General features: G+C 28.4%; 1 protein-coding gene and 1 pseudogene across 1 annotated transcript; one reads left to right on the forward strand and one right to left on the reverse strand.

The window, feature by feature from the left end:
- The first annotated feature begins 1782 nt into the window (after positions 1–1782).
- On the forward strand, positions 1783–6592 carry LOC132947206 (protein cereblon-like). Its single transcript, XM_061017449.1, has 10 exons — positions 1783–2097; positions 2788–2858; positions 2967–3025; positions 4628–4827; positions 4891–5031; positions 5257–5373; positions 5461–5567; positions 5826–5977; positions 6035–6249; positions 6310–6592. Exons 1-10 carry the CDS (start codon positions 2024–2026, stop codon positions 6497–6499), a joined length of 1326 nt encoding a protein of 441 aa, XP_060873432.1. The 5' UTR covers positions 1783–2023; the 3' UTR covers positions 6500–6592.
- Positions 6593–13058: 6466 nt separating this feature from the next.
- LOC132947563 (uncharacterized) overlaps positions 13059–13912 on the reverse strand; it is a 32683-nt pseudogene continuing 31829 nt past the window's right edge.

Below are 13912 nucleotides of genomic sequence, written 5' to 3' on the forward strand. Positions count from 1 at the left end.
CTAGTATTCGATGTTAAATCACTTAAATTAATTATTATAAACTATATAGGTAAGAAAATAAAAATAAATTCTAATTTTTACCACAGATATAATATATAATAATTATATTATTATAAATATCTGTGATTTTTACATAAACTGACTTTTATTTTATTAGTTATCCTTTTAAATAATAAAAAATAAATACAGATAAATAATAAAATTATATATACAACAATCAGAAATGTATTATTTTATATTACAATTTTTTTAAATTTCGTGTTTCTTTAATTTAAAAAGTTTATAATAATTTGCAGCTAGTGAAATTGCATTATTTAGTTCAGAACATAGCCTCTGCATTTTTTTCTACTTTTAATACTCGATTAATATTTGTAACATAAGAAAACATAACAATTCTAAAAGTATGATTTAAAAACAACTGTTTAGTATCCTGTGATAAACATAAAGAAACAAATTTAATTTTTGGCTGTATGTAATTTAAAAAATTTAGTTTTATACTAGGCTTGGCAAAAAAAAAATCAATATGGGAATTCAATTCATCAAGAAATATAGAGTGAACATTAGTTAAGATTATTGATGTTGTTTAATGGTTACAATTGTCATATTGTCTAGTGTTAATTATTTGACTATGTCTAGAACTTTCTGAATTAAGAATTTCAAAACAAAATGTACAGTTGTTTGTAATTTTTTTAAACTTTTTTTGTGATAGCACCTGCAACATAAGCTTGACAAGCCAAACCTTAATTAGAATGTTTCGTAGGTATGTAAATGTTTTCAGGGAAACTAATTTCAGGGAATGAAGATACTACTTTTGGAGGACTTTTGGAGATATTCGTTGTAAACAGTAATTTTTTTTAATTTGTTAGATTTGCATAATTGTCATCAGTATTTTTTTCTATTTGATAAGATAATTGAGGAAAATATTGATAACCAACATCCACGTCAACATAATCAAACGGTTACAGAATAAAAAGTTACATTGAACGTTCCGTATCGTTGCATATCGGTAACGCCCATTTGATTTTATTTCTCTGTTATTTATTTATTAATTACACTGTCACACCGTTGGGTTTTATTTGTTCTTTCTATAAGGTCTGATATACTATATAAGTACAATAGTACCGATAAATAATAATATTTATGTAATTAAATAAGTACATAAATATGGTTCGCTGGTTTTAAAAAATAAGTCACGATACGTCATGGGGATACGTCGCCTAACATTAATTATTAATAATAATAATAATAATAATTAAATAACATTTTAAAATAACTATAATTTAATAATAGTTAATAATATTCATCAAACATCCTTGGGCAGTTTGGCTGAATGATGGTGACGCAAAGGAAGGGAGGATGCGAGAGAGAGCACTAGATGGGTGCGCGACTTAAGATCATAGATAATATAAAAATTATAGATTATATTATCCATGGCTAATATATATTTAGCCATGATATTATTTATGCTTAAGATAGTACTATCTTAAGAGGACGCTACACGGCTATTTGTTGTCTCCACGGACTAACATACAATAGACTGAAAACGACATGGTCGGCGGGGGTCGGGGGACGGCCACGAAAAGGGGTCACTTAGCTGCTAAGAACACTGTTCTTGAAGTTTTCAGCGCTACCGGTGGTTTTATTTTGCTACATAATTTGTATCTTAGTCCGTGTTAAATGCAGAGGGCGGTGTGAACTCCAGGAACACACAGCGACCCCCGCACTTTGCCTCTTGTACATACATTCGTAGCCGTGATAAGCTGCTCGTTTACAGTCCATTATATCTTGCTCCGTGGTTGTCTCCGTCTAACAAATACATAACCTAGAAAATGTACGCTCAGCAGATCATCTTTAGCTCCGTTAGTATAAAAATTGGAGTGAATCGACCCATTTTATGATGAAACTTGATGGTAAGAATATTAATCTGTGTTTGTATGTGGGTTTTTTACTACCTATTGATCAGACGTCCGGACGCTGGTTTACTGGTTGTTAGCGAAAAACTCGAACAAGCGACGTTGTCGACATGAACACCCAGAACACTCTAAACAACACCTCAAACAACACCCCAAACAACAACTCCGATGATGATCATGACGAGTGAGTATTAACCTATTTAATATTTATAATCATGGGTTGATTGTTCAATTTTTCTGTTGAAAAAGTGCGTTTTTTGGGTAGCTAAGCAAATTTTGTGTACTGAGCATTGCTAGTCATCCGAGTTGTTGGTTCTGTGTACTTTTTACTTAGAAGGTGGAATTACTCTCCTCCTTAATGCCTATGTAGTGGTACCTGGTGAGAGCGGTCTAAAAACCTCGCTTTTGTACTTTTGTAATTTGATGTTCAATTGTAAATATTATATTTTTGAGTTTTGGAAAATGCATAGAAAAAAATTAATACCTATATTATATCTCTCATTAATCATAATTAGCTTTAAATACTTAATCACTTAAATTGATTCTTGTCAACATTTAAAGTTTCATTGTTAGATAGATACCTGTTATTTTATTTATTTTGTATGGCTGCTTAACCCCATGTTGTCAATTTTTAGGAATAAGTCTAGTTTAGCGCCCACTTATGCCAATTTTTACAATTAACATTAATTTTATAATTTTAACTAAATTCTATAAACAATTGTATACTGTATAAAAGAATAATTAAGATTTCATATTATCGATTTATTTATGGTTTCAATAGTTTTTTTAAGTGATCCAGAATGACCTAACTCTAAACATAACAACAAAAATGAATAAGTAATTGTATTGAATTCCATTCAAATTTTTATTCTAGTCCTAACAGGCAAGTATATTCAAATGCAATTGTTCAACGACGTGTTCAAGGTAGAAGGTATTTTACTATCCGTAAGTATAAAATATATTTGTTCTGATATTTTTGAACATAAAATTACTGTTAGCATCATTTAAACTTCTTGAAAACATAAATTAATCCATATTTCTAATGACTTTTAGCCCCAGAACTTCAATTAAAATACAACTATGACCGAAATTTAACTGCACCAGCACCAAAGGTAATTTAACTTTCATTGTCAATCAATAAAAACGAAGCATTTAAAAAAAAAAAATTATTTTATACAAAGCTTGATTTTATTGAATACTAATTATACCAATAACACTAATATTATTAGCACAAAAATCTATTAAACCGTGCTTAAGAAGATGTGATACCTGCATGTATTGTTTCCGTCTTACAAGTGCATAACATAGCAAATGTTACGCTCAGCAGAACACTTGTAGCTAAAATTGTAAATGGTTTGTACATCTTAAAATATTCATAACTCGCTTTAAAATTAAAATATAATAAAAAGCCCACGGGGTACATAAATAATAATCTTACCTTTAGATTTTATGTGAGGTCAATTCACTCCAATTTTTAAACTAATGGAGCTACACAGTATACGTTTACTGCTGAGCGTAAAATTTGTTATGTTGTGGACTTATAAGACGGAGACAAAACATGCAGGTATCACGTCCTCTTAATAAACTAAAAAAAAAAAAAAATGTTAAATTGAATTCCGCCAAGTCATCATCTTAAAACGGCACAAGTATATTCACACCATAGACCTTATACTAGTATACAGAGCATATAAGAACGGTGGGGTTGGACAGTGTGCGGTCCTTAGCAATTTGTGTTACAGTGATATATATATATTATATACACGGTTTATTGTATCATCTAAATAGTGTTTATGTGCCGTGTAATTCGGTGACACCAGAACAGCGTAAGTCACATCTGACCGCTGGAACTACATTCATACTCCGTGTACTAGTATAAGATCTATGATTCACACATATCATATAATTCTGGAAATTCTGTTAACATTTATTTTTCCTGATGAAATTGTACCTATATGGTCTGTGTCCAATATTATCAAATATAAACTCTAAAATACTTCATTTTGTGCCATTTTTTTCAGAGATTTTATATGCAGTCCAAACTCCTGACAAACTATTGGTTTATTATTTTTACTCTCTATGTAATATTCTTTCCTATTATTAACACATTGACTATGTACTGTGTACAACATACCTACATTTAGTATTCAACATCATTCACAAGTGATAAATGAATTAAATTATTGGCTTCATGTACCTTGTTATTCAATGTATTATAAGTTGGGTCATGTTACAATTGATGTATAGATTTCTTGTTAGTGTCTCCTATAAGTTTAATTTCCAATGGGCATTCAAGTCGTAGCTACAGACAGCAATTTTTTATTTGATAATATTATTATAACATTATAATAACGAATAATATTAGTATAACATTATTATAATATTATCATTACAAAATGCTGTCTGGGAGGTACATACATTTTTTCAGTCTTCAAAATATTTTTCAAAACCTAATTTTTCCGACATAGGGACAAGTATATATCTCCCTCCAATATGATATATTGAACACGTTAATATAAAAACTTACTTATGGTGGAAATGTATTTTAATTTATTGAGTAGCCATACATTTAAGTATTCTAATAAACAATTGATTTAATCTTATACATGTGTAAGATTAAATCAATTGTTTACATATTAATGTAATTATACATATTGTTTAATACTTTGTAGAAATATTCAGTTGAATATTCTTATAACTTATTGCAATTATTTTAGTATTTGATAGATGGACTCCATAAAGCTACTCCACGCACAGTATATGAAGAAGGTGTTGTTCATATATTACCAGTTATTTTTTTAAAGCAAAATTTGGTGCCTGGACAAATTTTGCCTATTATAGCTCGTTCTACACATGTTGAACTAATATTAAAATATGCCATATTCCGTAATCGTTCATTTGGAGTTTGCTACAAACTGTAAAACATATATAATAAGTTATTCATTTATAAATAATAATATAAAATCTTTATTTTTATTAGTAATGAAAATAAGCGTACATTTGGAACAATTGCCGAGGTTTATGAACATCCTGTAGAAAAAGAAACTTCTCAGTTATTTCAAATAATAGCTATGGGCCATCAGCGGTTTGAAATTTTAGAAGTCAATAAATTTCCTGAAAGGTATTTAAAAAAATAAACTTGATTTATTTTGTATATATTTTGTAATGTATTTACAGATCACAATTGAAGGTTTTAAAAATATAATGTAGTGATAGAACAATATATTTTAATGGAGATATTGCATATAACATCATCTTAAAAAAACCAATTGCCTAATGCAAAATAGCTTTATTTTTATTTGGGTTCGATTATCTATGTGATTATAATTTATCTTTTTTTCCCTAGTCATGAACATTTACTTGCTTTGACGAGAATCAAAATCATATCAGATATTACATTAACTCATCCGTATAATACATTGTGTTTACATCCAAAGAAACGTAATATGAGTCATGGTGAAATGTAATAAGTGTATACAATATTTAATAAAATAGAAATAATTTAAAATTAACATATTAATATTAAGTATGCATATTATGTTTATGTTAGGTGCCGTAAAAGAGACATGTGGCAAACTCAGTGGCCAGATTGGGTTTATAAACAGTTTGATGTTTATGCATTGGCATCTCGTCTTTCCAAAAAAGTTAAAATGTTGTGTAAGGCTAAATGTTTGAATAATTTTTAATTTTTTAATATGTTATGATATAATATATTATAAATTATAATATATAGTAGTGTTGTAACACTTATATTAAATTTTAAAATAATTATTTAAATATATTTAAAATGCACACAATGTGACTGAATCAAATTTCATGTAAATTACATTGAGGCTTGTTATGTACCATAAAAAAATGTTTGATCAAATTTACAACTGACATTCAAGCATTTTTGTGTATTATTATATTTTAAAGATAAAGATGTAAAAATCTCAGATGACCCATATTTGTTGTCATTCCAAGTGACAGGACTTGGTATATTCAGTCAAGAACAAGTAAGTGAGTTGCTCGGTATTGAGTCAACAAACCTACGACTTCAATACGAACTACAATATTGGAATAAAACTGTAAGAAATGTTAGGAATTAAAGTAACAACAACGGCTTATTGCTTTTTTTATTATAGCAATCAATACAAAAATTCTTGTGTGCTCGATCTGGCTGTAGTGCTCCAGTGTGCAATATGAGCAATGTGTTTCCAATGTCTCCTGAAGGACCTCAGAGTACTTATTGTAACTCTTGGGGGATAATTCATGAAATGATAACTGTAACTGAACTGGAAGATGATTTAGACGTGATATCAATAGGAAGTCCGTCTACTGAATGCTGCTGGTTCCCCGGGTATACTAAAACATTTTTTTTTGTTATTAGTCATTACTGTAATAAATAATTTCTCTGTAGATATAAATGGACAATAATTTTGTGCCCAAATTGTCAAAACCATTTGGGCTGGAGTTATTTGGCTGATGAAAATTTGACACTAACGCCAAAAGTATTCTATGGATTATCTGTACGCGCCATAACATCTATTAAAGACAAGTTAGTGCCAGACAGAGAAAGACTTGAGGAAATCAATGATGTAACATTTTAAGAAATATTTAAAATTTTCTCTATTCTCATTACAATTATTTATTAAGTACAAAGTATGTAAATGAGCCATAAATATATATCATGTTTTCTGCTATGCATACAATTAAAAATATAATTCAATAATGTTTAGTTTGTAAAAGTAATAATTAGTTAGTTTTAAATATTTTACTCATTTATTGAATCTTATGAACTATTAAATTATTATTTCATTATTTATTTCATTATTACAATTTTTGTATACTCAATGATGTTAGTAAAAAAAAAAAAATACTTTTTACAACTAATAAAATTAAGATTTTTTTCTATAAATAATAATATTTTATCCATTAAACATTTTCATTGCCTTAATATATTTTCTAATTACTTTTGTATGATAGTATTTCCTATAAATTTTTTTTAAAAAATACCTATTGATAATACAAAATTCATACTGCTGTAATACTGTCTACTTATGTCCAAACGAAAGTCTACTCAAACCAATATAGACATACGGTTTGAAGTTATCGGGTAATGCATAAAAATAAAACACTAACAAAATTCAAGCATTCCAAAACATTGCTCTAAGGAAGTTAACAAATGTGCCCCCCTACGTCTCAAATTGTTTTCTACGTTCAAACCTAAAACTAAAAACAATAAGTGATGAATCTGAATATTTCTATAAAAGATTCCACAACCACCTATTTGAATCCCCTCATTAAAAATTTGACCTCTGCTACAATACTTGGCCCAATACGCCTAAAGCACATGAGGTGTTGTTATTACGATTTTCTCTATCATACTTGATAATAATTGTATAATAATTATTAAAAATAAATAAAAAAGATTTGTAATATATTCATTTTTTGAAGTAGGGTCATTGGACCCCCCCCCCTTCTATCATGCTGTCCCTTCGTGTATACTTGTATCCCCCATATTACCCATTGTATAGATTATTACAGATTATAATATATTTATTTATAATAAAAAAAAAATATATTCACTATCATTATATAACAAAATATATTTATTTATACATTATACATACATAATATACGAATGTATATTAAATTTATTATTATTACATATTATATATATATCTAATATATAAATGTGAAAATGAAAACCTTTGAGTGATATGTTCTCGGAAACTACTGAACCGATCGTTATAGTTTTTTTTTTAAATTGAAAAGCTCATTGCGGAGAAGGTTTAAGGCTTTTGATCGATTCTCTAACTTTAAAAACAAAGGAGTTATCAATTATCATAAATAATGACCAGTTACGTAGACTGGGTGGGTGAGGTTTGCGGTACGGCAACGGACGGCAGCTAGACGTGGCCGCCCAAACTTCCCCTTCCATATCACCGTTGCGCGACGTGATAGTTCATATCGTTATTCGTTGCTAATGGAAAACTATAATTATAATTATTTAATTATTATATTATAACTTAAATCAATACCATAGATTAAATATATAAAATAATATAATCTATGTTAATACAAAAAAAAACACAATTTCTCGCATACTATAGTATTATCTAATCAATAATAACTCAAGTGCATAAAATAATATAATCTATGTTAATACAAAAAAAACACAATTTCTCGCATATTCTATAGAAATTCACCGCATTATAGTGAACGAATGACGGACCGACCGACATTTTAAGAGAAGCTTCGTAAAAGTCGGAACGCTGCTTAATGTTTGTGCATCGACTATCGATGAATTGTCGAATATTCAAGATGCCTGCATTTAAATAGTAAACAGTACTAATAATAAGTAAATTACTAATAATAACTTACTTTTAATTTAATTTAATTTCTATAATTTTTAAATTTTTATTCGTTTCTTTTAATTATTAAAATTTATCACAATGAAAAGGAAAATTAATTTAGGTCGTTCATCGAATATAATAAAACGTCAACGTTTACTTAGATTAAGTCAAAATAACAATGGCTCGCCAGATAAATGCAATATTAACAGCGATAATAATGATGATAATATAAATAATATATCTGTTACCAATAGTGTTGGTAGTATTAATGAAAACAATATTAATAACAACGAAAATTTAGATGAACCACAAGTTCCATGGCGTCGCCGTGAAATGTCGGCATTTACTTATGATAAATTAATAGATTATAAAAATAATTCTCACGTTATCATTGGAAATATGAATTTAAAATGTAATTATTGTCGTGCATTGAAATGGTCCAAAGAGCCTGCAGGTTTTTGTTGTTCAGGAGGAAAAGTTGTTTTGGAAGACATTGCTGATCCACCCGAACCATTAAAAAGTCTCTTAAATTTTTCTCACAATAATTCAAAACATTTTTTTGACATGATACGTGTTTATAATTCGGCTTTTCAAATGACATCGTTTGGTGCAACAGAAATTAGACATAGAACTTTCATGCCAACATTTAAAGTTCAAGGTCAAGTCTATCATTTGGCTGGTTCTTTATTACCCACCGGTACTGAAGAACCAAAGTTTTAAGGCTATATATAAATTGATGTTTGTATGTAGATTAGACCTCTGGGAAGTAGATTGTTGAATTAAAAAGGATTAAATTTGGTTTTATTTTATTCATCGGATTTTAGTACGGTTAGGTTAGGTTAGGATTTTGTATTAATTGATTATATTATTAATCCACCGTAGGTGGAGTTAAGTAAAAACGACAAACATGGTATAACTTTGATACTTTAGAGTTAATTTATACACTTATGTACAAACAGCACGGGGTCCGCGATCTACCGCAGGTAGATTGCCTACCTGATAGTCAGAATTTTTATTCCGGGCAACAGAAAAGTTAAGATAAATCTAGAATATCATACATCGAATATTAAATATTATTGATGAAAAAACTTTAAAAACTACATTTTTTCGTAACGAGCATTATTTAGAAAAAAAAAATACTTAGAATTGAATATTTAAAAATTTTTTTTTCAAAATGTGTGGTTTTTAACGATAAATATGTTGGTAAAATCAAAACTTACCTAACATACTTACTTTTGAAGTTTATACAGGTATTAAAAATTGCCTAATTTATGATAAAATGTGAAGTGTACAGACCGGCGAACAACGATCGTGGCCAGGCATCGTACCTACCTACCTACGTTAACGGTAACCTACAACAGTGCTCTTTTATACTAGGTACTTCATAATCGTGGCCATTGCTAGACTTATATTTTTACCAGTTTTTGTATATAGCACCGATTGTTATTGACTATCTTATTATACTAACTGAATTATATACATTATACAGTATACACGCTTTGATACGCGCTTATATTTTATATTGAAATATCAAATTAATTAAATATAATATTCATTTATAATTAAATACTGTCTTTACACACAAAATGTTGCGTATACAATGATTTATTTGACAAGTATATCAAATATGACTTATAATAGTTATACTTAATGGCGAGGTACACTTCACGTTTATACCTATTGGTAACAACTACTGAAACTGAATTACCGATAATATAGTTCTATATTATTTGTAAAGTAGCTCCAATACTCACTTTTAAAAATGATACCTTTTTCCGAGATTCAAAAACTTTGATTGTGACTTAGTATCTAACAATAATTTAAAAAAACTATAATATACTTATGCATACAAAATCATAATATTCTTGAAACAAAACTTACATGTACGTAATTGCACGATAATCATATCATTATACCCTACGGAAATTTATAAAATTGTCCACTCGATGGGTACTGCAGTGTGCCATTGTACCATACAGTGATTTTCACCTATTGATTATTGTTCTGTTATAACTATATATTTTTTATTGAACATACGTAGGTACTGTAAAAACTCATTTACAGGCAAAAAGTGATTCCCGAGTACGGTATTGTACAGGTAACCCGGTTACAAGATTTGTTCACATTAGGATATTATAACTTAAGTTAATAATTACAGAAAATGTGGATCGGTACAGGGGAATTTAAGGGTACAAACCTCCTAGAAATGTTTATAAACAATATAAAACATCTAACTAGTTTGTAGATCACTGGTAGAACTATCCAAGTCTATTAAATCGGAATTAATACTACCGTTTGACCCTGAATCTGACATTCACTAATGTATAGTAAAAAAACAATTCCTTTTTTAAAAGGAAAAGTATAAAAAGAAACACAATATTCTAAACAAAAAAATAAATTATCCCAAAAATAAGGATTCAGCGATTAATCAACGTAAATGTATATTGCTTAAAGTTAACTAATCGAAATAATTATCCCCAAAAATAATTCCCAAATAATAAAACAATATAATAAAACTCACAAGACGATGTAATTGGGGAAACAAAATAACAAAACGTGCTCTGGTGGCAGTAAATTGTACCTTCCGATTCGGGATATATAGATATAGTTTTATATCGGTTATTTTATTTTTTCTAGTAAATTAATATTGTTTTCAAAACTTTTTTTTCTGATATATCTAACTGTATACGTTGGTAAGTACAATTTCTACTAATATTACCAAATACATTCAAATACACTTCACTTGAAGCAAAACGTATACGTAAACGTAATTAACATACAAGCGATAATGTTTATCCTACTCCGGACTGGTGGGGTAACCGCCTAATCAGTATGGCCCAGTGTTAATTTGTTTTCCCAATACGGTGGCAGTATCAGACAGATATGCGTTGATTGCAGAGCTGATGCGATGAGGTCATTGAACTGTCACACTGGTCCGGTGGCGTCGTATACAGTATTTTTCATCTAGACGGAGACAACATAACCTCCGCCACAGCAAAGAAGGTCGTTTCTCTGTTTTTACAATTTTTTTTTTCAAGTTGTCATAACTTTTTTGTGTAGTTTCTGCATTTTATTGTATAGATTATAGAACGTCTTTCATTGTTTTATGCTTAGATCAGTTTCACGGAAACTACAAAAAAACAAATACGACAACTTGGAAAAAAAAATTGTGAAAACAGAGATACAACCTTCTTCGCTGCGACATGCGGGTGAGAAGTCCTCTTAAATAATAGCCACATTAATAGCAATAATAGCCAATAATAACTACAAGAATAGCCCATTCTAATATCCCACCGCCTATGACCCACGTAAACGAACGATCCGAATACAAGTAACAGGAACGTATGTTGTGGAGGCGTTGAACGAGTGTGTAATATTTTGTGTACCTATGCCGCCCTCGACGAAACCGAAGAACGGTGAACGAGTAGCGACTAGACCATACGATCCTGGTACTACCGATCGGAATTCTTAACACTGTTGGTGTCGGTCATTATTAGTGAACAAAATGCGTAAAACGGTTTCGTACTTCTAGAGGTTTGCAGTAAAAACACATAATATACAAATTGTTAGGGCTTGAAATCGAAATAAACATTTTCAATTATGGTTATCGGTATTAGTTTTTTCTGATTTCAATTTAAAAATAAAATATTGATTTTGTTGAAGAAGAATACTGATTTAATTATAATATGATTTCGATTTTAAATAGATTTTTCTTTTTTTTTCGATTTTAAATATAATTTTTTTTTTATTTTAGTTTCTGTTTAAAACTTAAATATCACATTTACACTATTATTATTTCAATATTATTGAAATATTTTCAATTTATGAATTATTACTATACCTATATTATTCTATTACTTTTATATTTCAACCAATTACGGTCCAATTTAGTTTAGTTTTTAGATTCTGATATTGATTAACTATATCAACAAAATGTCTGTCGTGACTATTAAAATAACAATGCTCAAGCTCAAGGGCTAATAATTACCTATTGTTTAGACTTTTTAAATCACAAAATACTAAAAAGCCACCCAAGATAACATTATAAGCTAATAAATTGTTATACTTTTGGACATTTTCAATTTTTACCAAAGAAATTAACAATAAAGAATAAAGATATATACAGTATGAATATCTCAATGTTTTTTTTATTATTGTTAAATAATACTAATATGAATCCAAAAAACGTAAAACAAATCATATTTCTATTAAACTTTTTAATTAAACCAATTACAGTTAGTTAATACAATTACAAAATGAGGAAGCTTTTGATCATTAACTCCTAGTTATACTTAATTGAATTTATTTCATACATTTTGTGTTTGAACAGATAATTATTTAGCATCTAATAATTTGGCTGATAAGGATGTACGCTAACCAGATAATATGAACTTAATTCCACTAAAACTCCCACTAACACTCAACACTAACCTGAAAAAAAAAAAATAAAAATAAAAATTTCACAAGAAATACTAAGTATTATCAATACTACCTGAGTAGCAGATACAGCAAGAACAACATTTGTTAGCTTTTAAAGATCAGACTTTTCATGTTTTTGGGATTTACAAAATGTAAGTATGTTTGTTATATGATGTAGACGCTCAACATCTTTAAAATTATGCAAACTAATGGATATATCATTTAAGATATTTGTGTCACCACAATTACTTGAAAAAAATGATTGTGATGACAATCAGTTGTTTCTGTCATGTTATCAGGAGAATCAACATTAATACTAGCTGAAAAAAAATTATAGATACTTTTATTTATACTTATTATTTAACCCTACAAGTTAAAATTATTTTAATAATTATTGTTGACGTGTAGCTGAATTATTGACATCATCAGTTTGACATACATCATCTTGTATCCGAATCATATACTTTTGTGTCTTAACTAAATGATTAAGAGGGCGCACTAGTAGGCAAAAAAACATGATTTTGTAATTCCAGTAATACGGATTATTGAAGCGTTTTACAGTATAAATACCTATTACAAAAATTGTAGAGGAAAATTTTTCAGTATTTTTGTCAGTTTCATTTAACATGCATTGATACTATGGATCAAGGAAAATTGCTAAAGAAAAAAGTTTCAAATATTATTAAATACTTACTAAATAGAGACTGATTATCCAGCAGAAAACAGCAAGTCTTAATGGTGAATGTGTACACTCTTTTCAGCACTCGTGTGTACACACAATAATAATATAATGTTTTTCTTTTATAATATTATAATTGTTTAACATATTATAAACAAATATATGAAACATAATTACATATAAACTCTTTTAAGCTTTTGTTAAGAATAAAATATAATATTTTAGCAACAGCAGCGCCAATTTACCAGTCTTTACATTATTTTTTAGCTGTAAGATATAAAGTATTGTATATGATCATGGCTAAAAACCAGATTCAATTGCATTGAAAACACACAAAAATTGCATATTAAAATTGTATAAATGCACCAAAAAATATGTAAAAACTGCATAATAAATTGCACTATAAAAGTTATATAAATTAGATAAATGTTACTTTTTTAATTAAAATTGATAATTAGATACATTTCCAAATTATGTTCATTAAAATTAAATGTTCTATTACTTAAAATATGTTTGTACAAATAAAAACTATATTCTACGTCTATACTAGTTATTGATGCATATTT

The sequence above is a fragment of the Metopolophium dirhodum genome, chromosome 6 (assembly GCF_019925205.1).
Source record: "Metopolophium dirhodum isolate CAU chromosome 6, ASM1992520v1, whole genome shotgun sequence".
NCBI classification, from domain to species: domain Eukaryota; kingdom Metazoa; phylum Arthropoda; class Insecta; order Hemiptera; family Aphididae; genus Metopolophium; species Metopolophium dirhodum.

What these genes read in the sequence shown, in the direction of transcription:
- LOC132947206 (XM_061017449.1), top strand. Translation starts at nt 2,024, where the DNA reads ATGAACACCCAGAACACTCTAAACAACACCTCAAACAACACCCCAAAC. An exon ending in TCCGATGATGATCATGACGA is followed by an intron (nt 2,098 to 2,787) that starts GTGAGTATTAAC and finishes TTTTTATTCTAG; the next exon opens with TCCTAACAGGCAAGTATATT. An exon ending in GTCAATAAATTTCCTGAAAG is followed by an intron (nt 5,032 to 5,256) that starts GTATTTAAAAAA and finishes TTTTTTCCCTAG; the next exon opens with TCATGAACATTTACTTGCTT.